Below are 27,162 nucleotides of genomic sequence, written 5' to 3'. Positions count from 1 at the left end.
GACTTGGTAACAGTCCTGGCTTCCAAAGTTGGTAGTGTGCTTCTAGTAAGCAAGGTGTGTGAAACGGCAGAACCCCGGCCCTGGTGCAGAGCAGGGCCTGATGACGGTGTTAGGGTCTGTCCTCCCCGGAACCCCCTCCTGGGAATGGCAGAGGGCGGTGGGGTGCTCTGAGGCAGGCTGCTGCCCTGCCCCCGCTCCCCCTCCCCAGCTGCCCCACCCCAGCTGTGACGACCTTGTCCCTGCCTGTCTAAGGGGCAGGAAGGAAGTGAGGAGGGCAGCCAGCAGCTTCCCCTTTTCTGCCCTGCTCCAGGCACCAGGCTCTTTCCCCTTCAGTGCCTCAGAGGAGGGGACAGCAGCACCATGGATCCCCGCTTGTCCACCGTCCGCCAGACCTGCTGCTGCTTCAATGTCCGCATCGCCACCACTGCCCTGGCCATCTACCATGTGGTGAGTGTGGGGGCCCTGGGTGTGCGTGTGTGCGTGCTTGCGGGAGTGTGCATGTCTGCGGTGACCCCTCATCTACGGAGCCCTGCAAATGAAAGAGCTCCTGCTCTCCACCTCTCAGGGGGACCCTGGGCAAATCCCTGTCCTGCTCTGGGCCTCAGTTTCCTCCTCTGCCAAATGGCTGGGGGGACCCGCAGGAGTGAGGAGTAGGGGAGCAGGAATCCACTTTCCAGGCAAATGTAACTGACGTTCACTCGGAGGCTGGCTCTGTTTCTGCCTCTGTGAGATGGGGCACAGCAGCAGCCGGAAGGTTATTTGTGTGCAAAGCCAATAGCAGATGTGAAAGTGCTTTGGAAGTCAGGGATCTTGGAAGGAACGTGGGCTGGGATTGTTTGACCAGGATGTGAGGTCGGCCACAGACACAGCCCCGATTCTTCCCCTGGGGCCTGAATGGAGCCTGGACCACTCAAGGGGACAAGAAGTGGGCATCACCCGTTTGTGCTTCCAGTGGGAAGGGATGGGCCGAGTCCTCTTAGCTTCCAGCTCAGTCAAACCACGGCCTTCTGCCTACCAAAGAGAACTTGCGACCTGTGCTAATAATTAGGGTAACTTGCGCGGCCCAAGCTCCTGTTGGGCAACTTGTGAAGTCACGGCTGTCCCTGGTTCCTCCTTTCCTGGTAACTCACAGTGTGATCTTGGGCAAGTCACAGTGCCCGGGGGCCAAGGCTCCCCCTCTGCCTGGGGTGGCTGAGGGTCAGGGTCCTTGTACTGTCCTGCCTAGACCCACCTCACCCCCAAACTCCTGGCCACACCCATCTCCCCTAGACCCAGGCGACTTCCTCCTGGGGTGACTCAGGGCCTGTGGTTGGTTAACAGTTTTCTCATGAGTCTGGAAGGGCTTCCTCAAAATTAGCCTAGATCCACATGCTGCAGTGGGCTGCTGCACACTCAGACCTGCCTGTATCTGCTTCCTGTCACAGGCAGGGCAGGCAGAGCTGTGGCAAGAGCCCAGCCTTCAGGGGGGTGATGCTGTTCAGTGGTTAGCGCACGGCCTCTGGATGCGGACTTCTGCATGCAATTTCTGGCTTCCCTGCTTCCCAGCTGTGCAGCCTTGGGTGATTTACTTAACCTCTCTGAGCCTCAGTTTCCTTATTTAAAAAATGAGGATGTGAGTTATCATACCCATCTGATAGGGTTTGTTGTGAGGCTCAGGGAGTTGATATATACAAAGCTTGCAGAACCGTGCCTGATGCACAGGTGAGTGCTTTATCATTCGTTGTGCATCAGACATGGCACCTGCTATCAGCATCCTTGGAGTCAAGCTGTCAGATTCAAGGACTCTAATTTTGGGAGCAGGAACTCAGAGGTTGTCCTGCCCAGCTCCTGCCAATGCAAGAGCTGAGAGAAGCATATCACTCTTTGGGTGTCCCTGTACCCTGTCTTTTAGGCCTTCAAGCTCTGAGACTATGTAGCATTCTTGGAAGGACAGTGTGGCATGCAGGGGCATCTCACAGGTAGCAAGTCCCTGGGTCCTCACCCCAGCCCTGCCACTAACTGGCTGTGTGGGCTCTCTCTGGGCCTCAGTTTCCCTTTGATAAAGTCAAGGGTAAGGTGATGTTGACTGGCTCAGAGGTCTCCAAATCTGATGCCTCCAGGGTCTGGGCAGGCCATGTGAGTGACAGCAGGGGGCAGATGGGCCTGCGGTGACCTGGGGAGCCCTTGCTTGTCCCACCCTGAAGCTGCTCTCTGTTTTTGCTGGTTGTTGCCACAAAGGATTGTGGGCCCTGGTGGCCACCCTTCTGATGTTTGGAGAATAGGGAGCAGGCTTTTGTATCACATCTTCTGATGTTTCAATGCTAGTGATTGGTGCACGGTAGAAAAAAAATCTCTGTGCCAGCCAAGTCGAATCCATTTGCAGGCTGTGTGGGCCCAGAGGCTGCCCTGCAAACCCGGGACTGTGGGGCTGTTAAGGTTTCTTGTTGATCATGCCATCTGATGTCCTCACCTGTAAATGGTGATGTGATATACGGTCCCTGCTCACAGAGCTGAAGAATGTGTGGGCCCAAGCAATCATGGAAGACTTCTTGGAGGTGGTGCCAGTGGCAAGAGGGAGAGTTTGGTTGTGGGCAGTATGGAAGGGGAGGAGAAACGGGTGAGCAATGGCGTATATGTTTGGCTTCTACAGGGACACAATAGAGACCAACCTGGAGTTTGGGGAGGAGGTGATAAAGGTTTTGAGTGACAAGCTAAGACTTTGGATCCTCCCTGCAGTGTACCATTGATATTTTGGGCTGGATAGTTCTTTGTCATGGGGGAGTGAATTGTGCGTTAGAGGAAGTTCAGCAGCATCCTTGATCTCTACCCACTACCTACCAGTAGCGCTGCCCCTCTCTCTACCCTGCCTCTTGTGATAACCAAAAGTGTCTCTAGTTATGGGGCCCAGTGTCTCCCAGTTGAGAACCAATGCCTATGAGTGATGAGATGTTCTAGAGCAGGAGCAGGCATAAGAACAGAGGGGTGTCCTGGAAGCTGTGCGCTCGGCCCAGGTTGTCTCCAGGCTGTGGTCCTCAGTTGACTCCGGTGGGGGGTTATCTTCCTGCACCCCGAAAGAGTCTTCTCTCCTTCCCAGAAAGGGCAGGGCCTGGGGGCTTTCCTGTAGGCTAGCAGGTGTGCTGATAGGACCTTGAGCATCTGAATGGAAAAAGAGAAGCTGTGGTCCAGATGTGTCAATAGCCCATGCTGGCTGTCATCTGGACCCAGCCATGGGTGACGACTCTGCACATCACGAGCTATTTGTGGACTTGGCCCCTCTGGGGAGGGCTAAATTGGGCCCTTGCCATCCTGAGACAGTGCCATGCTCTATTGAGTCATGAAGGCATTATTACATGAGGGAAACCTGGTCCGCAGCTTTGGGTTCGAGCGTCTTCCTCAGGATGTCACTGGGTTTGTGTAGAGGATTCTCTGGGTCACCCAAACTTGCACACTTTGGGAAGCCAGCAAACTTTCTTTCTTTTTTTCTTTTTAAAATTTATTCTTTTTTCCAAAGTTCAGTAACTTGCCCATCTTTTGTTGTTTGTTTTGTTTTGTTTTGTTTTTGTTTTTAAGAGATGGGGTCTTGCTCTGTCACCCAGGCTGGAATGCAGTGGTGCCATCACAGCTCCCCGCAGCCTTGAACTCCTGGATTCAAGTGATCTTCCCGCTTCAGTTTCCTGAGTAGCTAGGATCACAGGTGCATGCCACCACGCCCAGCTAATTTTTACTATATATCTATTTGTAGATACAGTGTCCCACTGTGTTGCCCAGGCTGGTCTCAAACTCTTGGCCTCAAGTGATTTTCCTGCCTTAGCCTCCCAACACTCTGGGATAGCAGGCATGAGCCACTGAGCCCAGCCTAGATAAATTTCTTAAATGGATCTCTTGGGTCCTGGCTTTTTGTCAACCTGAAGCATGTCCTAAGTCAGTGGGAGAAAGTGGGCACCCCCAGAAGACACATTTGCCCAGAAATCTCTTCCTTTCCTGACCCCTCTTCTCCAGGGTGCCCCGAATTCCACTCTTAGAAATGCATTGTCTAGGTTAAAAAAACTTAACACCTGCTATGATTTCAACAGTATCGAAACAGGATACGTCAAAACAGGGCGAGGAGGAAATGTGTCTGGGTTCTAGGATGGTGGAAGCTCTATTTTTTCTACTTTTCTGTATTTTCCATATTTGGTACAATGAGCACGTACTCAGAACGGTTTTAGATTTATGAAAAAATTGCAAACACAGTACAGATAGTTCATGCGTCCCCTGTGCCTAGTTCCGCTATTGCTAACATCTCAATATTAGCGATAGAGCACAGTTAGTGTGGTGTGTTTGTTGCAATGGGTGAATGAATATTCGTGGGCTGTTATTAACTAAAATCCACGCTTTACCCCTATTTCCCCAGCTTTCCTCTTACATCCTTTTTCTGTTCCAAGGTTGCATCCAGGATGCCACGTTCCATTTAGTCTTCATGCTTCCTTAGGTTTCTCTTGGTATGATGGTTTCTCAGATTTTTCTTGTTTTTGAAAACCTTGACAGTTTGAGGAGTATTTGTCAGGCATTTTGTCAAATGTTCTTCAGCTGGGGTCTCTGGTGATTTTCTCATGATTAGACTGGGAATGTGCTTTTGGGAGGAAGACCACGGAGGTGACATGCCAGTCTCAGAACATCATACTAAGAAAAGGTTCTGCCAACTTGACTCACCACTGTTGCTGGTGACGTTGAGCCCCCGGCTGAGGTTGCTCCCTTGTAAAGTTACTCTTTTTTCTCTCCTTTCCATGCTGTATGTTTTAGAAGGGAGTCACTGTGCTGTTCCATGCAGCCCAAGTTTGATGAATGGGGAGTTCCGCCCCACCTCCTTGAGGGCAGAGTAGCTACATAAATTACTTAGAATTTCTCAAGGAGATTTGTCTGTACTCCTAGTTTATTATATAAATAAATGATGTATTTGTATCACAGGGACCCAGGGATCTTTACTGTATGCTTTGGGTTATAACCCAATGCTACTTTACTTTGTGGCTCAAGTATACTACTTTTAAATCGGGAAAAATTAAAAAAAAATAAATAAATAAGGCTGGGTGTGGTGGCTCATACCTGTAATCCCAGCATTTTGGGAAGTTGAGGTGGGTGGATCACTTGACGTCAGCACAAAACCCCGTCTTTACTAAAAATACAAATATTAGCTATGCATGATGGCGGGAGCCTGTAATCCAAGCTACTCGGGAGGCTGAAGCAGGAGAATTGCTTGAACCTGGGAGGCGGAGGTTGCAGTGAGCCGAGATCGCACCACTGCACTCTAGCCTGACAGAGTAAGACTCTGTTTAAAAAAAAAAAAAAAAGGGCTGGCCATAGTGGCTCATGCCTTTAATCCCAGCACTCTGGGAGGCCGAGGCGGGTGAATCATGAGGTGAGGAGATAGAGACCATCCTGGCTAACACAGTGAAATCCTGTCTCTACTAAAAATACAAAAAAATTAGCCAGGCATGGTGGTGGCGCCTGTAGCCCCAGCTACTAGGGAGGCTGAGGCAGGAGAATGGTGTGAACCCGGAAGACAGAGCTTGCAGTGAGCCAAGATCACGCCACTGCACTCCAGCCTGGGCGAGAGAGTGAGACTCCATCTCCACAAAACAAACAAACAAACAAACAAACAAACAAACAAACAAACAAACAAAAATGTAAAGCATTCAAATCATAGTATTTGAAGAAGGAGTCGCTATTGCCCTGACCTTGTGCAGGTAAGTCCCCCCATGTCTTTCTGTGCCCAGTCCCAGGCTGGGATACAGCCCTGACTCATTCGTGGCCTCTGCCCTAGAGGGGCCAGTCTGCCAAGGAAAAACTGTGATAAGGACAACAGATGACATTGCTGGCTATGATGGGGGCACAGATGCAGGGCTGGAGGTTGGGATTCTGGGATAGTTTCTTGGAGGACGTCTGAGTCCTAAGGATGAGTGGGGCTTTGCTTGGGCACCTTGGAGAAGAGGCCATGCTGGGCGGGGAGAGTAACATGAACACAGGTTTGAAGGTCAAGGACCCTGCGGTGCTTCAGAGACCTAGGAGGTTTGTCAAACTGGGTTAGGAGGGGTGGCCACGAGGTGTGTGGGGGAGCAGGGTGGAGAGGTCCCCAGGGGTGGGACCTGCCCGAGTCCTTTGCTTTTACAAGCTTCAGAGCTAAGAGGATGGATCTCTGCTCGGTCTGTCAGCTCATTTTGCAGATGGGAAAACAGGTCCAGCAGGGCCCCTTACTTGCTCCAGGACACATGGAGAGGTGGGGCAGGAGCTTCCTTCAGGCCCCACTGCTGGCACACAGGTGTGTGGAATGATCCAGAAAGTGGGCAAATGAGTTCCTTCCCCGGCCCATGGCTGGGGTGGTGTGTCTGTCTGGGAGGCCCTGCCCTCATCCAGCCTCCCACCATTCATTTCTTCTTTATGGTCCAGTTCACAGGAAGCTTCCTCCTCCAGGAAGCTCTCCTGATTTGACCTCCTTAGAACTCCTGGGGCTCTTTTCTCTGCTCCACTTCGGGGACAGTGATTTGTGATTGAAAGGAACACAGGCCCGTCTCCATTACTCACCGGCAATGTGACTTGAGCAGGCAGGCACCTTTGTTATCTGAGCCTTGCCTTCCTTATCTGTAAATGGGGCCAGTGGTCCCTGCCTCAAAAGTGATCATTTGGAGGAGGCCCTAGCGAAGCCGGGTCGGAGCTAGCAGGCGAGTGCCTGAAGTGGGCTATGGAAGAAGAACACAAGGCCCCCCACTTTTTTTTGAGACTGAATCTCACTCTGTCATACAGACTGGAGTGCAGTGGCGTGATCTTGGCTCACTGCAACCTCTGCCTCCCGGGTTCAAGTGATTCTTGTGCCTCAGCCTCCCAAGTAGCTGGAATCACAGGTGTGTGCCACCACGCCTGGCTAAGTTTTGTATTGTTAGGAGAGACGGGGTTTCACCATGTTGGCCAGGCTGGTCTCAAACTTCTGACCTCAAGTGATCCACCCGCCTCAGCCTCCCAAAGTGCTGAGATTACAGGCGTGGGCCATTGTGACTGGCCCCACTCCCCTCTTGAAAGTTCATCTGTTTGGGGTTGAAAAATGGGTCCAAACTGCCAGGTGGGGAAAACCCTGGGTGAGAATCTGTTAGAACTTGCCACCTTTACGCCCAATGCCCCTGGGCTGGACAGAGAGGCTGCGTTCTCTGCCACTGCAGCTCTGTGCCCTTTATGGAGGGGTGAGGAGGCCGGTGGAGGCAGGGTGGGAGTTGTAGCCCCTCCTCAGTGTCAGAACTGAGTTGTTCTCCTCACCTCAGGGGTGTGAACCCCAGCTTCTAAAAGCAGGAGGGCCCCATGGCCCATCCCATCGAGTGAGTGGCTGAAGGGCCTAGCCTGGCCTGGCCGAAACTTCTCTGTTTCCAACCTGGCCCCGAGGCCTCCAGGAAATGAGGCTTTTATTTTGAGCCTAGAGCACCAGCCTGAAACCAGGACTTCACTCTGAGCTCACTGTGAGGCGAGCGTTGGTCTCCCAGGGGACCCCACCCTGCCAGGGGAAGTAGCGCAAAGCACCCCCTAATGAGGCAGGAAGCAGAGCCATGAGCTGCACCGCCTCAGCCCTGCGCAGGGGCTGCTTGGGACAAGGCACTCCTCCCCCAGCCTCAATTTCCTCCCCAGTCAAATGGGGATCAGTAACTCCCATTTGTGGCACTGGACAAATGGCAGCTGCCACTGGGGCCGCCATTTTACAGATGAGGAAACTGAGGCTCAGGAGGGCAAGTGGCTCTGAAGCCTGTGTTAGATAAAGAATCTGAGTCCAAGTGTCTGCTCCAGGCGGAGGCAGGGAGGGCAGGCTTCCTGGCAGCCATGGGATTGGGTGGGAGGGTCAGTTCTGCCATCCCCAGAGCCTTGTTCTGAGAAGCACAGAGCCCATGTGTAAACAGCTGATTTCAATTCTACCTGCAAAATCAGAAAAACGTGAGACTCATGTTAGAACCTGTCTCTCAAGACTGGCGCAAGGATGACATGAGAGAGCGTGTGGTTGGTCGGCCCTCCCTACCCGCAGGTTCCGCGTCTTGGATTGCAAATTGAAAATACTCAGATGCAGAGCCCGTGATACAGAGGGCCGACTGTGTATGTTCAGAAGAGAACCTGGCATCTAATAAATGCACAATAATAGTATCAATACTTAGTATCAATACTTATTATCACTGTTGTGGGTCTTTGTTCTGAAGATAAAGGGAGAAGTGATGGTTTGAGAGAATCGTTGGGGGAGTGGAGGGGGCTTCCCCAGATATCTAGGAAGTGGAGGATGACAGGGCCTTGTGTCATACCTGGAGGCCAACTCTGAGCCCCCAACTGGCTGCTCCTAAAGGGAGATTTGATAAGCTACCACCAGCCAGCATACCGCTGCTGCTGGGATTCACTGGCACTGTTTGTTTTTGGGGCAAAGTTAGCCCAGTCACAGCACTTCCTGTGCTGCCTGTGACAGCCTCCTCCAGTGCCCTCTGAGCCATCTGAGTCTAGGTTCGCTAGGCTTTTGCATGAGCCATCACGTCTCCTGCATGCTCTTTCCCCTTTCTCTCTAACCCCAGAGGCCCCACCCTTGCCAAACCAGTGGATCCGTGTGTTCTCCCAGCCAACTGCTGCCATTTACTGAGGCCTGCTGCGTATTCAGCACATGGATGACGCCAAATCACAGTTCACTAAGAGGAACGTTTTGCGGCTTCCTGAATGCAACTCACACACACTGGCCTCTGCCCATGCCCTTTCCTCTGCCTGGAACACTTTTTCCATTGCTCTTTGGGGGAATCTTCTTCAATATTCACCTCCTCTGAGAAGCCCTCCTTGACCCCCACCGTTGGACCCTGAGCTTTGGGTGTTGACCCAGAGCCCTGTGTGCTGGGTCCCTGGGAGTCGTACCCTCTGGCCTGGATGCTCATTTGGGTCTTGACCCAGCCTGATTCATCTTCATGATCCTGTGGAACCTGGCACAGTAGGTGTCAGCCAATCTCTGTTATTTTATTTTATTTTTGCAAACCTTTTCTTGATGTGTAATTTACCAATAGAAAAGCACAGTTATCATAAGTGCACATCTTGGTGAGCTTCTACAAGGTGAACACATCCATGTGACCTCCACCCAAACTAAGAAATCAGACAGGACCAGCACCCAGAGGCCCCTAGAGCCCCCTCCTCGCCACTGCCCCACCCCCACTGACTTCTACCCATCTATGTAGTTCTATATCACATACATCTGTAGAACTACGCAGAAATGAAATTCTGTAGCGCGTGTTCTTTTGCGAGCACTTCTTTCTCCCAGCGCTATGTTTGGGAGTGTCATCTGTGTGGTTGCGGGTAGCTAACTCATTTTTTCCATTGCTGTGTATACTCCATTGTATAAATCTACCACAATGCGTTTGCCTGTTTTCCTGCAAAAGAACATTTGGATTGATTCCAGCTTGGGGCTGTTACAAATAAGGCAGCCACGGCCACCAGGCTCCGTGCTGGGTGTCCACACACAGCCACCTCTGCAGCTCTGCTGATGTTTCTGAATCACTGTCTTCAGTGATTTACTTTTCACACCCACTCCGGGAGGTGCATGGATTCTTCTCTCCCTTCTACAGCTGAGGAAATGTTACAGATGAAGTAGCGTGGCCAGGCCAGGATCCCACAGGGGATCGGCGACTGCACTGGGGTTCTCACTGAGGTCTGTGAGCCCCAGAGCCCAGTGGAGGGAGGAGGGGATGAGGTGGAGGTGGGAGGGAGGACGAGGACTGCAGAAGAGTGAAGAAGAGAGAGAAGCAAGGCTCTGGGGAGCTGTAGGCAACCAGGCAGGGCTGCTGCGGAGTGCATGGCCCCAGGAATGGGGGCGTCTAGTGGTATCTGGGCTGGCTGGAGAGGTGGTTGGGGAGATAGAGCTCTTGGGGGGCTGGCCCTTACTGAGCCCCCCATAAGCTCTGACCAGAAGCACAGGGTGGGGGAGGGGAGCTTCCTCTTGACAGTGACACATCTGACTCCCTTCTGACATCCTCCTCCCAGACAACCTGGGGAAATCAGGGTGGGCAGGTGAGGTTGAGGGGACTGAGCTTCAGGGAGGGGCCATAATGATAATGATGATGGCAGAAGTGTGAGGCCATAGGACACAGGGTCAGGGTGGAGCAGCCCTGAGCAGGAGGGGCAAGGGAAGGCTGTGGAACTTGGGACCCATTTGGCAAACTGCATTGTCTGTTGGGAAGGGTTGAGGACAAGCCCGGGCGTGTCTTCTTGTGCAGCCTCTGTCCTGGGCTCGCACATTTGGTAGGAGGAGCCAATGAAGTAAACGGACAGGAAAGTGTCCACACTCCGGCTGGCACGATGGGTGCTCACTGAAGGCTGGGTTCTTTCCCTGTAACCTTTACCTCCCTGAAAATCTCAGAGGGTGGGTCTCTGCCTGCCTGCTTCTGAGATGGTGGGTCCTGGGCATCAGAGAGTGTGAGAGAGAGTGGGCTTGTTCTCCTGCAGAAGGGACTGGTCTTTGAACCCCAGAATTGGGGGTTCTGGTGTCATCACCACCAAGCACATGATCTTCCTTATCACCATCCTATCCTAATGTCCCCACTGCCGTCACCTCCATCACTGTCACCAGCATCACCAGCAGCATCTCTGATCATCACTGTCATCACCATGCCAACTCCAACAACATCCCAATAGCCACTCCCTGTCTCACATGGTCACCATGGCCAGTGCCTCCCGGGTGACATCTGGTGCACTGTTTACACGGCATCCCCTCTGGCACCGCCATCCTTATTGCCCAGCCATGTTCGGTACTGACCCCATTGTCCCCACCTTCCCTGATTTCCCTCCTCCAGCCCCTGCCCCCATTCTTTTAGCTCAACCTGTTGCTTGCTCCTCAGAGCCACCAGAAAAAGAAACAAACCCCCCTGCCCCCTGGCCACTTCCCCACCGGCCAGCTTGGGGAAGCTGTGTTTGTCATTAAGAAAGAAGTGCTGCATGCAGACGGGAATAAGAACTGAAACCAAAGAGGGGCAGAAGGAAGAGGCGAAAAGCGGGAAAGGAGAGTGGGGGTGGGAAGGGCGGCTGAGCATGGCTGGGACCGCAGCCTGAGCCCGGCTTGGAGGCGGGAGGACAGAGCTGATTTTGACCCTGCAACAGTTTTGGTGTGTGACCTTGGGCTGGTCGCTGTCTCTCTCTGGGCCATACTTCCCCACTGGTAACATCCTCCTCTCAGGGAAGAGACACTCCCGCACCTTCTGAGTTTCCCTGGAGAGGCTGAAACACACCTGCACTGCCAAGGCCTGTAGCCTTGCACATGACATCCCCTCTTTTGGAATGCTTTCTTCTCTTCTGTGTTGGAAAACTCCTACTTATCCTTCAAAACCATGCTCGTGGGTTTCCTGTTGGTGAAACTCCCCTTAAGTTTTTTAGATAGCAATGCATTATCCCTCATCAAGGACCCCAAGCCCCATGCGTGTCCTTTGTCATGACTCAGCACACCATTCACGCATTGAGTTCCCTGGAGACTGAGACACCGGCACGTCACAGTCAGTGGCTTGTCTAGACAGAGTTGGAGGTGGTGGGTGCTCAGAGGGTGTTTACTGAGAGGTAAACATGCCCAGAGGTACCAAAAACCACCACCCAACTGTGCTTGCTTGTGGTGCACCTGCTGTGTGCCCGGCTCTGTGCACCGCATGATGCCATTTGACCTCAGCAATCCTGTGAGGCAGGTCAGTGATTAACCCCATTCCTCAGATGAGGAGCCGAGGCCCAGAGAGGTTAGTGGCTGGCTCAAGGGTACAGAGCTCAGCTGGGGCCTGGGGCCGTCTGACTCCAGCACCCCAGCTCTTATCTTCATGATCTCACCAGCATAGAATGAAGGGACAGTGGGTTAAAAGATGCTGTAATAGGGGAACAGGTGGGTGAGGGCATGCTGTCTGCCTGGGCATTGTTGGAGGAGAGAAGCCTTGTGCCTGTCGTGGGAAGGCTTGGGTTCCAAGGTCACAGCCCAGCTGGGCTCTCAGAGCTTAGGGAGAAGGCAGTGCTGTGTCCAGGTGGAAACCAGGGGCATGAAGGGAAAGCAAGGGCTGGGGGCTTGGAAAATTTTTTTTTTTTTTTGAGATGGAGTCTCGCTCTGTCACCCAGGCTGGAGTGCAGTGGCCGGATCTCAGCTCACTGCAAGCTCCGCCTCCCGGGTTTACGCCATTCTCCTGCCTCAGCCTGTGGTGGGACTACAGGCGCCAGCCACCTCGCCCGGCTGGTATTTTGTATTTTTTAGTAGAGACGGGGTTTCACCATGTTAGCCAGGATGGTCTCAATCTCCTGACCTCATGATCCGCCCGTCTCAGCCTCCCAAAGTGCTGGGGTTACAGGCTTGAGCCACCGCGCCCGGCCAGCTTGGAAATTTTGGCTCTCTGCATACTCTGTAGGTCATCCAGGTACTTTCCAGGAATTACCAATAGCTGTTGGTTAGGGACATGGGTGGGGCAGTGAGGGCCTTCTGAGGGGTAGGGTGCTGGCCCTGGGGTGGCTGGGGGTGGAGGACTGTGGGCAGCCTGGGTGAGATGTCCTGCAGTGTGTAGGAGCTCCACCCCACTGACCCTCCTGCGGTCTGTCATCCCAATGGCCCCAGGGGAAAATGAGGGTCTCTTCTCATTGACCAAAGGCGAAAACTGAGGCCAGGGAGAAGCCAGAACCTGACCAGGGCCACACAGCAGTGAGGCAGTGGAGGAGGCCTCCTGCTCCTCGGCTCTGGTCTCCTGAGCTCTGAGGGGCTGGGGCTTGGCTGCCAGGGAAGAGTGGGCAGATGGCTGGAGAGATTCTGGAATCCCAGGGGAGCCAGCCCAGCCTTGTGGGAAGCCCCGGACCCCAGGAGAGAGGCAACAGGGTTCACACCCCAGCTGGGCCACGTGACACAGGACATGTGAGTTCTGTCTCAGCCTCCATTTCCTCATCTGTAAAACAGGAAAATGTTGCCTCTTTTGTAAAGTTTTGGGAGATTGCAGTGCAAGCCTGTGTGTGCAGGTCTGAGCACACAGTAGCTGCTGAATAAATATGAGTTCCTCTCCATTCTATGTCCTAGAGAGCAGCATGGGTGCCTGGAGCTGAGCTTCCTTCCTTTCTCCTGGGTCAAGGACTGGCATCTTCGTGGAAGGTCGGGGCCCCGCAGAGTCTGAGTCAGGCTCTGAGGTTGCCTCGCTCTGTGACCATGGGCCGGTCCCTGCTCTCTATGAGCCTCGTGGGCCACCGGGCAATGGGGACAAAGTCCTCCCCTGTCCCCTGCCTCAGGGTTGTTGAGAAGGTGAAATAGGGGGAGAGTGAGCTGGGTTTTAAGTGCAGGTGGTTTTCACAAAAGTAGAAATACCTCTGGTGTCTGGTGCTCAGGCTGAGGGGAGGGAGGGGGGACTGCAGAGGGAGAGGGGATGGGGGCACCTCTCTGCCTCCACTGAGGCACTGAGGGAAGGGTCAGGCCTCAGGCAGAGCTGGGTGGCTGGGAGATGCTGGGCAGTGGAGGGAATTGGCCAAGAATTGAACCTTAGCCCTACTTATGACCAGCTGGGAGACCTTGGGCAAGGCCCTGGACCTCCCTAAGCTGCACTTTCTTCATCTGTGAAATGGGAGTGAAAGTATTAAGAATAGTCCCTTTGCTGAGTAGAGGGAAGATCACGTGGCATGGAGTTAGGCTATACAGATGTCCCCTTCTTCCCCTGGGGTGGTTGGAGGGGTTGCAGGGCAGTGAGGGATGCTTGGAGGAGAACAGAGGAGTTGAGAGGGGAGTTGAGGATTAGTAGAGGTCTCTAAAGTCGGGTAATGTTCAGGGTGACCTCATGGCCTCAGGATGACAATAGCAAAATTCTAAATTTTTCAATCATACAATTTTTTAATTTCTGGAAATTTTTTAGTAGCTGTTTTATGATGTTCATGATAAACTAGGACAGTAACACATTCCTGTAATTTAGAAAGAAAGGAAAATAGAGGCGTGTGTTCAAAAGGTTTTACTGACATAGGTGCATGATCAAAATATCTAAGTCCTCCCCGGGGTTCAGGCTAGCAGGGGTCTGAGGCATTTTGGGGGTCAGGGGAATGGGAAGGCATCAGAATAGCACTGGGAGACTTGGGCTCCCCCCTCAACTTGCTGTGTGTCTTTGGGCAAGCCACCTAATCTCTCTGAGTTTATAAAACAAGCAGAGGGAGCTTATAAAACAAGTAGATGTAGGCTCCTTCTAGCAAGGAGAGGTTGAGATGATCTGATTCTAGGCTTCGTTCCAGATCTCAGATACTCCTGGAATCTCGAGACTTTGAAAGTCTTCTCGTTTCACAGCTGGTTGATGCTCATGGTCCTTCTCTAAGCCCAGCTGTGACTCATCTGTGATCTGCTTACATACTCCCAGGAACAGGGAGCTCACCACTTCACAGGACACCCCGTTCTGTGCTGGACGGAGTTGTCATCTGCCTCCCTTTCTCTTTCTCTCGTTCAAGGTGAAACTGAGAGGAGAGGGGCTGCGGCTTGGCCTTTGGGGACTGAGGAAGGAGTTTTTCTTTCAGGGCTGTTTCCTCTGAGTGTTAGCCACAGCCCTCACCACACCTGCCTTCTGCTCAGGGTGCTCTCGACTTTCATGATGAGACAAAGCCTTTCCAGCTCACTCTCCAGCAGGTAGAGGGGGCAGTTAGAGCATGCACCATGCTCCTGGTACTACTGCCCAACCACGTAAGCTTGTCCCAGCCAAAAGCAGATTCTGTTTGCTGGGCACCCCCTGCCAGTCTCTGAGCTCAGTGTTTTGTAAATATAATGCAATTTAATCCTCACTGAATCCAGTGATTGCAATTTTCCAGATGAGGCAACTCAGAGAGGTTAAGAGACTTGCCCAAGGTCACACAGTGATCTGGATTCAAATCCCTCTTGATCTGGAGCCCAGCTCTTCATCACTCTTCTGTTCAGTCGCTTTCCACGCCCCTAAACAGGATGTAATGTGGCAGGAAGACAAGTTGAGACCTGTGTCTGAGCTAAAAAAAAAAAAAACAAACCCACACAATCAGCAAGGGGGAAACAGATGGTGGGTAGCTGGTTGCCTGTCAGCTGAGCATAAGTTACCAGTGCAGGGCTGCCTAGAAAGCCAATGTAAACTTAGGGCCATATCAATAGAGATAGGGTACCCACTAGAAGGGAGGGGACAGTCTTCTTGTTCTTTATATGGGCAGAGGGTACCTGGAGAACTGCATGTGTGTCGCAGGGCAAGGGTGGAGGGCTTGCTGCAAGGACATGGACACACATAAGGTTGTGAGTTCCCCATGGCTGGAAGCACTTCAGTAGAGGCTGCGTGGCACCGGATTCCTGCACTGGTTGGTGGGAGGCGTGGACAAGGTGATCGCCAAGGTTCTTTCAAACTGCAGTTTTGTGGCTGAATTTCAGTGGTTTCTAGGTCCACCCCAACACTCTGGCCTATCAGATTCGCGCCTTCCCCATCATTCTTAGCAACGGTCCTCTGAGAGTGTGGGGTTCATTTGTTCATTCATTCATTCATTCATTCATTCATTCATTCAACAAATACAACAGGTAGGGGAATGAACAAAGAGACACACAGGCTTTCCCTGCTTGGAACCTACAGTCGAGTGGGGATAACAGTAGTAATAATAGCACAGATTGAGTGCTTACTATCTGCCAGGTACTTTAAGTGAATTATCCCATCTGGCTCCACCACAATCCTATGAGGAAGATGTTATTATTCCCTGAGGGGCCATGGGAGACAGGGATTGAGGGTTAGATGCTCTCCAGGGCCCTCCCGGGCCTGTGTTGATGATTCCGGGAACCTGAAGCTCTATGATGCTCTCTGATCCCCAGAGCCTGTTGTTACAGAAGGGGGTGCAGCGGAGGGGCCTTCAGCTTCTACCCCCTACCCCACCCCTTTAAGCCTGACCTTCAGTAGTAACAGTTACCACTCTTACTGAGAGCCGGACCTAAGGGCTCTCCTGGGATAGTCATATTTACTCCTCACGGTAGCCTCCTAAGGAAGTTACTAGTATTATCCCCATCTTGCAGATGGGCAAACCAAGGCATATAGAAGTCAAGTAGCTTGCCCAGGGTCACACAGCTGGAGAGAGGAAGACCCAGGATTCTGAGCATGGGCTCTCTATGTAAAGGCCACTCTTTTGTCTGGGATGCCCTACTGACCTAGCATGCCATCCACTCCAGGATCCTCACTACTGGCTTCCCTGCTGTACACCACAAAGGTGGGAAGAGCTGGTCAGGGGGTCGTGATGCAGGCTCAGCTGACTGAAGCTTTGCTTTGCCTCCAGATCATGAGCGTCTTGTTGTTCATCGAGCACTCCGTAGAGGTGGCCCATGGCAAGGCATCCTGCAAGCTCTCGAAGATGGGCTACCTCAGGATCGGTAGGTCCAGGGGACGCCGGTGGAGTGGCGGGGGGAGGAGGACAGGGAGGGCCCTGGCCAGGGATAGCCAGGCTGGGGTTGGAGGCTCTGTCACCTCTCCATGGACGATGGATGACCTCTGGCAAGTGTCTTCCTTTCTTGGGGCCTCGGCTGTTTCATCTGCAAATGGGGATGTTCCACCTGACCCCACCCACATATGCAGGTGGTGAGAGCAGATGGAATGGCACTTTGCAAACCCCCACCAGCTGGTAAAGGTGACAGCCTCACTCTTCTGCTTAAAGCTGTCAGTGGCTGCTCATCACACTAGAATAACATGGAAACTCCTCACCTTGGGATCCAGCCGCTGCCCACTTCTCTGACAGCATCTCTCTGTGATTCTTCGCCCCACACCTTGCTTCAGCCACACTGACCTCAGCAACCTTGTCCCTGTCTCAGGCCAACTCCTCATTGCTCTCAGGCCACTCCCCAGGGATGCCTTCCTCAGCCTCACCCTGGCTGAAGTGGACCCCAGCCCGCACCTCCAGCCCAACACCCTCTGTCGCATCCTCTTGTGCTACGCGGGATGTTCTGCTTTTGTCTTTGTATCTACACCAGACTGAGGACTGTGTGAGGGCAGGGCCTGGGCTTTCCTGTGCACCCTCATGTCCCCAAACCAGTGGTTCCTCAAGTGTCTTCCTGGGAGCCTGGCTGGGGTGCCGGGGGTACCCCTGAGCGCCTCACTGCTCTCCTTGCCTTTCAGCCGACCTGATCTCCAGCTTCATGCTCATCGCCATGCTCTTCGTCATCAGCCTGAGCCTGCTGATCGGTGTGGTCAAGGTGAGGGCTCAGGAGCCCCGCTGCCCCCACCCCTTCCTGTTATTCACACCCACTGATGGGCAGTGCGGGGTGCTGAGAGGGTGGGAGGCGGGTGTGTTCGGAGGTCCTACCTACATGCTGGAGATCTTCACACTTACCTTTTGGAGAACCATGTTTCTCCCTGAGATTCTCTGGGCTGGTGACCTTGGTTCCCTGGTAACATGAGCCTCCACAGGGCCGGGCATGGTGGGCTATGCTGGTCACCGACACTTTGGTGAGAATTAGCTGATGACTCACTTCCTTTTAAATGGCAGGTGGAAGCAGGGAATTTGGAGAGTGAAAAGAGGAAGTGTTTTTTCTGGGGGTGAGGGAGGGGAGAAAGCACTGGATTTTGTAATGGATGAGAGGAGCCGAAGCAGGAGGAAAGTAGGATGCATGCAGCTCTATCCATGCAGTGACAGGTGCCAGCACCCTGAGGGGGACCTATGCCCTGGAAGGCCCCCAGAGAGCTCATAATCTAACTGGGGAAGATGGGCCCTCAGAGAGACAGGGACAGTCTAGTGTGACAACGAGGGGCTCCTAGGCCCAAGGCAAATCTGGTGGGAGAACTGAGATGGGCTGCAGCTCAACCCCCTGCAGAAGAGGAAGCCGCTGTCCCTTGGTCCCCAGAAAGGCAGGAAGCCAGGGCCTCATCACATGGCCATGAGAGTAGGATCCAGAAAGAGGGTCCTTCCTGTGCAGACAGGGGCCTGGCACTTGCAGGGCCAGAGGAGTGGGGTGATGATTTGGTGCTGGTTTGGAATGCATCCAACCTGCCTAAAATGCCAACACCCACTTCCCTTGCTAACACCCACTGTGTCTTGGAACCCATGCTCCCCGGGGAGGCCGTTTGCATTGTGCAGGGTGGCTCTGGGTGCTTGTGCAGAAGCTCAAATGGTTCAGCTAGGGAAGTGGAGAAATGGAGCAAGTGGTCCCTGAAGACTCTGAGATCAGTCAAGGTTGTTCTGGTTGCCTCCTGAGTGATTTTAAATGACCACATGAGACACCAGGAAACCTCTGTTTCCGTGATTTTGTCCCCAGCTGTGAGAACATGTGAATGAATACTGGTCACGGTGATCACTTGCTTTCAATTGAAGGAGAGGGATTTCAGCCTCTTCCTGGCAGGGCCTCTTACTGTGACTTTGGATCCCTGGGAGTGGCCCGCGGAGGGAGGTCCAACTGTATGTGGGGTGGTGGTGGGGGAGATGGGGGCGTGGGGGGCTGGGGCTCTCTGCTGCCTCTGGGCCTTCGCTCATGTCGGTCCTTCTGCCTCCAGTGCCCCACCCCTCCCTCCTGCTTGCTCCTACTCTCCTTCCCCGATCTAGCCCTGGTGTCCCCAACTCTAGCAAGTCCTCTCTGATCCCCTCTCCTCTGTAAAAAGTGCACAAAGCCCTTCCTTGCTGGGTTCTTGTGAGCAAATTGAGTCAAATCCTGCTCTTTGAGCCCTGATAGATGGGGATAGTTCCCTTATGTCTCCTGGGACACCAAGACTCCTTTCATCCAGGGCCTGGGTCTTATCCACTCCCTGTCCCCAGAGTGTCACTCAGAGGAAGGTGACCTCAACTGAAGAGGGCAGGGAAGATTTGGGAGAGGGTGGGAAGGGGATGCATGAGGATATCAGGCTGGGTGGGGGAGTGTTGGCTGCATGCAGGGGACACTTGATGGTGTTGGGCCTACCTTTCAGAACCGGGAGAAGTACCTGCTGCCCTTCCTGTCCCTGCAAATCATGGACTATCTCCTGTGCCTGCTCACCCTGCTGGGCTCCTACATTGAACTGCCCGCCTACCTCAAGTTGGCCTCCCGGAGCCGTGCTGTGAGTACCCAGCCCCCACCTCTCACCGGACAGCAGACCCCAGGCCTGGCATGGGATATGGGAGGGGGCCAGACAAGGGCCCTGGGCTCAGGCTGGGGAGGGTAGGAGCCCTCTTCCTGGCTGGGGTCTTGACCCAGTCTCTGAGTCCCTCCACATTGCCCCAAGTTTCTTCCTATGTGGAATGTACCTGCAATCACATCTCACCAGCCTGCCTTATGAAGGTTAAATGAGGAACACGCACATTGGGGCATGCAGCCCATGGTCAGCACTTGGTCAGTGCCGCTAGGAGTGAACTGACACCTGAGGAAAGGGCACGTGTGCTTTTAGGCCCCCAGCCCCCAGTGTTATTCCAAGTTGAAGAAAGGAAGAGAAGGATGATTCATGCCAGTGAGTGTCCACTGTGGAGTGGCTTGAGGGCTGCTACCAGTCAAGGACACAGTCCCCCAAAGTTGCTTTTCTCACTTTCTCCAACTGTTGTCCTTGAAGAGACTGAGGGACTACATCGTGGAAGGGCCCTGGCCCGGGAGTCTGGAGACCCTGGTTCTAGTCCCGGGTCTGCCACCAGCTCTTGGTATGAACATTTGTGTGTTCACGTCTCTCTGTGCACAGGGGATGAGAGTCGATGATGTCTGTAGCTGAGATGCTTTCTCAAGTGAGGGCCTACTATGTGCCGCTCAGTAACTGGGACTTTAATTGCCGCTCCTTATTCCTCCTCCTTGTATTTGTCCTCCCCAGAGCCCCTCCAAGTTCCCCCTGATGACGCTGCAGCTACTGGACTTCTGCCTGAGCATCCTGACCCTCTGCAGCTCCTACGTGGAAGTGCCCACCTATCTCAACTTCAAGTCCATGAACCACATGGTGAGTCTGGGGCAGGGGTCCATGCCCATTTGCTGGCTGTGTGGCCTTGAGCAAGTTACTTCATGTCTCTTTGTGCCTGTGGTTTAGGCCGGGTTCCCTGGAGCTGGAACCTGGGAGGAAGATTCTTGTGCTGGTGATGTATTGAGGGAGCCCTCTCAGGAAGAAACTTGTGAGGAGTGAGGGAAGCAGGTTCGAGAAAAGGAGGAAACCAAGCAAAGACGTGGCTGTAGGAGCAGCCCTGCATGATCCCAGAGAGGGCCTTGGTGTGTGAATTGCAACACAGACATAATATCCGTTTTTATTGCTGTCTAATGAATTATCTCTCAACACCATGGCTTAAAGCAATAAACATTTATTATTGCACACAGTTTCTGAGGATAAGGAGCTTGGGAGTGGCTTAGCTGAGTTCTTCTGACTCAGGGACTCTGGTGGGCTGCACCCAAGATGGTCCCTGGGCCTGTGGACAACTGAGGGCTTGATTGGACCTGAAGGATGCACTCCCGGTGGCTCACTCACAGGGTGTGGGCTCTTTGTCTAATTCCTCGTCATGTGGACTTGTAGTAGTGATGCTTGAGTGCTCTCCTGACATGGCTGCTGGCTTCCCCTGCAGGAGCGATGTAAGAGATAAGCAAGGAGGAAAGGCAGTGTCTTTTACGACTTCCATCACTTCTGCCACACTCTGTTAGTTAGAAGTGAGTTGCTAAGTCCAGCCCACACTCAAGGGGACAGGAAATAAACACTACCTTTAGAAGGGAGGAGTCTCAAAGAATGTGTGGTAATATTTGCAAATGACCACAGAGGCAGTCTCACCTAGGGCGAGTTCCTCCGCATCAGTCATTGGTTTCAAGCTGCCCCTAGAGGAGGGAATGTAACCTCCCAGGTACTAGTGGATTAGGTGGTCCCTAGCAGCCAAAATGATCTTCTAGAGAAGGGCATAAGTGTGGCCCATGGGCAGCTGACACCTGCCAGCTGGAGATGGGTGGGTGCACCAGCCTGGGAAGCGGATCTGGAGGTAGTAGCCACTTGGCTTTTCTTGGTTCGCCCGTCAGTGGGATGGGGCTGAGGGTAGCACCTGCTTCCCAAGGCTGCTGTGGCAGTCGACCAAGGTGACGGCTGTGCCACACTGTGCTCCTGTGTGTGTGGAGAGTGGGATCATTATTCCTGGATGTGTGGGTGCTGTTGGAATTCCTTATGGCCAGAGACATTGATGTGGCTCCCAAATCTGTTGCAGAATTACCTCCCCAGCCAGGAGGATATGCCTTATCACCAGTTCATCAAGATGATGATCATCTTTTCCATCGCCTTCATCACCGTCCTTATCTTCAAGGTGAGTGGACCCCTGCCCTGCGGCTCTGGGAGGGGTGGTGAGGCGTGCTGGGCCCAAGCCCGCCCATGCCAAGCTATTAGAAGGCAGGGACACATATCCTCCATGCCTCCTCTCCTGCTTTTAGCTCCTTTCTCTTGCTATCCCATGCCAGCTCCTTTTACTTTACTTGGGATCCTCCGAGACAGCCCATTTAGGGGATGTGAATCCATGAAGGCCACCTGCGTTCAGATGTCTAATTCCAGCTGTCCGGAATTAGATTTGGACTGGCCTGCGTTTGAATCCTAGCCCCACTGTCACTAGCTGTGTGCTTGGTCTTCAGCAAGTCACTTCTCTCTGGGCCTCAGGGGCATGAGTCTTACTTTGCCTATGTTATAGTTTTATGTAATTTAGGCATCAAAATGTGCCTGAGATCATGTTAATAGAGGTTTGGTGATGAGAAGGAGGGAGGGGAATGGTCTCATTCTTCTCTGGGGTGGTCAGGCCCAGGGGTAGAGTCCAGTTTCAGGTCCCAGGTCTGAGTGATGGTGAAGCACCAGAGTGTGTTCACAGCAGTGCAACAATGTGAAGAGACAGGAAAACGTACCATCTTAGGAAGTCAAAAACCCCCCACAAAACCCAACAAAGACCTGAGTGCTATTCAGCTTGGAAAATAGAGGACTCAAGGGGGACACGACTGCTGTTTCTTAACACCTGAAGAACTCTCGTGGGGAATTTTGTGGGATCCTAGAGGCCACAATGGGGGCCTGTGGCCTGAAGCCACAGGGATGCTGATGACCACAGAACAGAAGGAAGGGCTTTTAAAAAGTGTTCTTTTCTGATTATAAAAGTAACATAGGTCATTGTAGAAATTAAAAAACTACAGATGAGCTGGGTGTGATGGCTCACACCTGTAATCCCAGTGCTTTGGGAGGCCGAGTTGGGAGGATTGCTTGAGGCCAGGAGTTCAAAACCAACCTGGGCAACATAGCAAGATTCTGTCTCTACAAAACATAAAAAAAAAAAAGAAAAATTGGATGTGGTGGCACGTGCCTGTAGTCCCAGCTACTAGGGAGGCTGAGGCAGAAGGATTGCTTGAGCCTGGGAAGTTGAGGCTGCAGTGGGCCATAATCGTGCCACTGTACTCCAGCCTGGGCGACAGAGTGAGAATCTCTCTCTCAAACAAAAACCAAAAAACTACAGATAAGTAGAAAGAAGACAAGCACTCCCCCATCCCCACCCCACACAGAGAACATCACTGCTAACTTGGGGCATTTCCCCCCAGCCTTTCTGTGCTGGTGGGTGGGCGTCTGCGGAGTCCAGCTCCTGCTTCTATCTGAGGCCCTGGGCAGTCTCTGCTGTCACCTAATGCCAACCTAGAAACAGAACCTTGCCCCTTTTAACATCTTCTCCAAGGACTGACCTAGCACAAAAGCACTAGTGAGTGTGCAGTGAGAACACTCCGAAGGCTTCATGGGGAAGCCAGTGTGGGGTTTCCATGGCCCTCTCTACTGCAGGACCCCTCCCCAGATCCCACCACACAGCTCCGTCCCCCAGCTCCCCTTCTGTTTTTTATCTTCCAGAATGAGGGGCTTCCCTCTTTGACCCCCATTCTGCCTTGCTGGCCCCCTCCACTGACTTGATTTTCCCTGGGCCTTCATGCCTCATTCTTTGTCACTCAGTACCTCCATATGTCTCCTTGCCCCACCTATGTGCCCAGTCAGGGAATCCATCAAACAAGACCTTCCAGTACAGGACCCTCTCCTCCTACTCAGGGGGCATCCTGGGGGTTTTCTGTTGTTTCTTGAGCTCGCCCCTTGGGATTGTCTGGAAAGCTTCTGCCCAATTCTTACATCAACTTGCATCAGCTGATGGATATGTACCAATTGTTCCTCCTTTATAAACATGGACCAATACTGCACATGCTGTTTTGTAATCTGCTTTAGAAAACAACGTATCAGAAGCAATTTTGAAGAAAACGTGTCCCACCATCAGCTCTGTTTCCAGATGGCTAGGGCTGTCTCGGGAGGTAGTGAGCTCCCGGTCAGTGTGGGCAGTCGAGCAGGAGCTGTGGGACTGTTGCTGGGGAAATTGGAGGGAGGGCCAGAAGCCGCCAAAATCCCCTTGCTATGTGGTGTCTATGGGACAATGAAAAGGGCAGACCTGGAATATTCTGGACTGGCTGGTGAGGAACTCCCACCCAGAATGAGAGGTCTGAGCAGGAGCGGCTGGATGCTGGCTTCTGGAGAGAGTGGTGGCTCCTGCCTGGCATACGTCCTAGGCCTGCTGGAGTGTGAGAAGGACGCTCAGCAAAGCACAGCCTGACCTGGGCCTTTTTCCAGGTCTACATGTTCAAGTGTGTGTGGCGGTGCTACAGATTCATCAAGTGCTTGAACTCGATCGAGGAGAGGAGCAACTCCAAGATGCTCCAGAAGGTGAGTTTGGCTGCAGGTGGGTGCCAGCCTTGCCATTCACTGCCTGTGCCATTTGGGTCGAGTCTCCTTCCCTCGCTGGACCTTGGTTTCTCTACTTGTAAGATGAGGGTTGGAACAGAAGAAATGTGATCTCTTTCAGTTCTGGTAGTCTAAGATTCATTCACTCACTCATTCACTCATTCATTTATTCAGTATTTACTACCTCTCACTCTTTGCTAGTCTCATATCGATTCCAGGGGGCGCAGAGAAAACTAAGATGCCACCTCTGCCTTAGAGGAGTGCATAGTTCAGACACACAGATACAATTACAACTTGGTGTGAAGCACAGGGACAGGAAGCACAGAGGAAAGACCTGGCCTCTTTTCGGGTATCAGGGAAGGCTTCCTGGAGGAGGTGACAGTTGGCTGGTCTTGGAGGGACAATGGATATGAGATAGCTGGGAAAGGAGAAGGAGGCTTTCTGGGAGGAGAGGATAGGGTGTGCTTAGAAGTAGCTTATTGGAAAGTGATGGTTTAAATTCCTGGTAACTTACTTTCCTCACCGGTAAGGTGGAGATTGTATTAGTTAAGACACTTTTGGTTGCAAGTGGCAAAACTCCAACTCAATATGACTTAAGGAATTTACTAGCTCATAGAACTTAGCAGCCAAATGTAGGTCTGGCTTGGGCCTGGCTGAATTATGACATCAGGATATGATCTCATCCTCTCCATCTCTTGACTCTACTTTCCTTGATGTTGGCTTCATTTTCAGGAAGCCCGTCCCTTGTAGTGGCAAAATGACTGCCAAAACCCCTAGGCGATATCCCACCCTCTCAGTAATCCCAACAGAAAAAGAAGGTCCCAGGAGTATGTCTGATTGGACCAACTTGGGCCATGTGCCTATCCCCAAACCAAGGACTATAGCCAGGGGGATGGAATTCTACTTTGAGTGGCCAAGTCCAGCCACCCTGCTGGATCTGAGGGATGGGACCAGTTCTTCTGGAGGTATATGGACGGAGAATGTTTTCCCAAGGAAAATGGTGCACTGTTTTCAAAATAAGGGGGACTTGATGGTGAATAGGCAAAGGCAAGTATGTCCACTATAGGTCTGGGAACTGCACCTATCTCATGCAGGCAGTGTCTAGCACATAGCAAACATCCAAGACCTGCCATTCATTATCATCATCATCATCATCAGCAGCAGCAGCACCACCACCAGCATCATTTTGCCAGAGGTGGGGGTTTGGGTCCCATGACCCCGGGTTGGAATTGCAGGTCGTTTTTGACCATACTCAACCCTCATCTCTGTGTCTCTCCCAGGTGGTCCTGCCGTCCTACGAGGAAGCCCTGTCTTTGCCATCGAAGACCCCAGAGGGCGACCCAGCACCACCCCCATACTCAGAAGTGTGACCCTCGCCAGGCCCCAGCCCCAGTGCTGGGAGGGGTGGAACGGCCTCATAATCTGCTTTTTTGCTTTGGTGGCCCCTGCGGCCTGGGTGGACCCTCCCGCCCCTCCCTGGCAGGACAATCTGCTTGTGTCTCCCTCGCTGGCCTGCTCCTCCTGCAGGGCCTGTGAGCTGCTCACAATTGGGTCAACGCTTTAGGCTGAATCACTCCTCAGGTCTCTCAAAAATTCAGCCCAACAATGCTTGGTTTATGTCAATCAGCTCCGACGCTTGTTTAGACCATCGGTCACTCTAAAGTTGGTGAGTTTGTTAAGCAACTATCGACTTGATCAGTTCAGCCAAGCAACTGACACATCAAAAACCCACTTGTCAGTTCAGTAAAATAATTTGGTCAAAACAACAGTCTATTGCATTGATTTATAAATAGTTGTCAGTTCACATAGCAATTTAATCAAGTAATCATCAATTAGCTACCCCATATATAAATATATATGTAATCAATTTCTTCAACTAGCTTGCTTAAATGATAATCAGTTAGCCAACCATGAGTCGTTTAGAATAGTGATAAATAGAATACATAGAATAGTGATGAAATTCAATTTAAAAAACCAAGTTAGCCTCCAAACCATTTAATTCAAATGAACCCATCAACTGGATGCCAACTCTGGTGAATGTGGGACCTCTGAGTGACTGTATAATTGTTAATTCAAATGAGATTCATTTAAACAGTTGACAGACTGTCATTCAATAATTAGCTCCAGGAAATAACAGTTATTTCATCATAAAACAGTCTCTTCAAACACACAATTGTTCTGCGGAAGAGTTGTCATCAACAGTCCAATGCTCACCTATTCAGTTGCTCTGTGGTCAGTGTGGCTGCATAGTGGTTGATTCCATGAAAGGAGTCAGCTCAATCACAGTCATTTTAGTGACGAGCTGCCAGTCCATTCCCCGGCCAGGCCGTCGCTGGCCATCCATTCAGTCGATTCAGTCATAAGTGAGTCAGTTCTGCCTGAGGCTTGTGATCAAGCAAAAATTCAGCCCTGAAGTTGGGCACATCTGTTTGTTGGACTAAACCCGCCGGTTAGTTCAGTCAAAGCAGGCAACCCCCTTGTGGGCACAGACCCTGCCACTGGGGTCATGGTGGTTGTAGCAGCCAGGGAGGTTTGGCCCCCACAGCCCTCCTGTGCCTGCTTCCCTGTGTGTCGGGGTCCTCCAGGGAGCGGACCCAGAGGTGGAGACCACAGAGGCAGGGTCTCTGGGGACTGTCGGGGGGTACAGAGGGAGAAGGCTCTGCAAAAGCTTCCTGGCAGTACCGCCTTGTGTAATTGCTTTGTGTGCGACAGGGAGGAAGTTTCAATAAAGCAGCAACAAGCTTCTCTCTGGCTGATGTGTTTCTGGAAATACAGTGTAGGGAGGGTGGAGACCAGCCTTCTACCTCCAGCACCCCCAGGACTCACCCACAGCCCCCACACCCACATACACACCCCCCACAGCCACACCCACCAACGTACACCCCCACACCCCCACATTCACACCAACACCCACCCCTCACCTAAGCCCCACACCTACACCTACATACATACCCCTCACACACTCCCAACCACACCCACCAAAGTACACCCCCACACCCCCACACTCACAACCCCAACACCCACTCCATCACCCCCACCTCACCTACACCTACATACACACCCACATAGACACCCATCACACACTCACCCCCCACAACCACACCCACCAACATATACACCCAACATACCCACATTCACACCACCCCCACACCCTCACCCCCAATCCCCTACACTCACACTCCCAACACCCACACTCACCAACATACACACCCACCAACATACCCGCAACCCCACACACAACCACACCCATCCCCTCCCCCCACCCCCCACACACCCACACTCCTACACCTACATACACAACCATACACACACCCCTCACACTCACACACCCCCCACAATCACACCCACCAACTTACACACCCAACATACCCACACTCACACCCATCCCCACCCCCTCACCCCCACCCCCACACCTACACCTACATAAACACCCCTCACACACACTCCCCACAACCACACCCAACATACACACCCAACATACCCACACTCACACCCACCCTCACCCCCTCACCCCCACCCCCACACCTACACCTACATACACACCCCTCACACACACTCCCCACAACCACACCCA

At 52.6% G+C, this 27,162-nt stretch overlaps 1 protein-coding gene across 1 annotated transcript; it reads left to right on the top strand.

The window, feature by feature from the left end:
- The first annotated feature begins 274 nt into the window (after positions 1–274).
- LAPTM5 (lysosomal protein transmembrane 5) lies at positions 275–26,333 on the top strand. Its single transcript, XM_010387013.2, has 8 exons — positions 275–447; positions 16,234–16,327; positions 17,067–17,143; positions 18,846–18,974; positions 19,710–19,832; positions 21,064–21,159; positions 23,478–23,570; positions 24,869–26,333. The coding sequence occupies exons 1-8, from the start codon at positions 361–363 to the stop codon at positions 24,956–24,958; spliced, it is 789 nt and encodes a 262-aa protein (XP_010385315.1). The 5' UTR covers positions 275–360; the 3' UTR covers positions 24,959–26,333.
- The last annotated feature ends 829 nt before the right edge of the window (positions 26,334–27,162 follow it).

Source organism: Rhinopithecus roxellana, chromosome 12, assembly GCF_007565055.1.
Source record: "Rhinopithecus roxellana isolate Shanxi Qingling chromosome 12, ASM756505v1, whole genome shotgun sequence".
NCBI classification, from domain to species: Eukaryota; Metazoa; Chordata; class Mammalia; order Primates; family Cercopithecidae; genus Rhinopithecus; species Rhinopithecus roxellana.
This window is presented reverse-complemented; position numbering and strand designations above follow the sequence as displayed.

What these genes read in the sequence shown, in the direction of transcription:
- LAPTM5 (XM_010387013.2), top strand. Translation starts at nt 361, where the DNA reads ATGGATCCCCGCTTGTCCACCGTCCGCCAGACCTGCTGCTGCTTCAAT. An exon ending in GATGGGCTACCTCAGGATCG is followed by an intron (nt 16,328 to 17,066) that starts GTAGGTCCAGGG and finishes CTTGCCTTTCAG; the next exon opens with CCGACCTGATCTCCAGCTTC. An exon ending in TGGCCTCCCGGAGCCGTGCT is followed by an intron (nt 18,975 to 19,709) that starts GTGAGTACCCAG and finishes TGTCCTCCCCAG; the next exon opens with AGCCCCTCCAAGTTCCCCCT.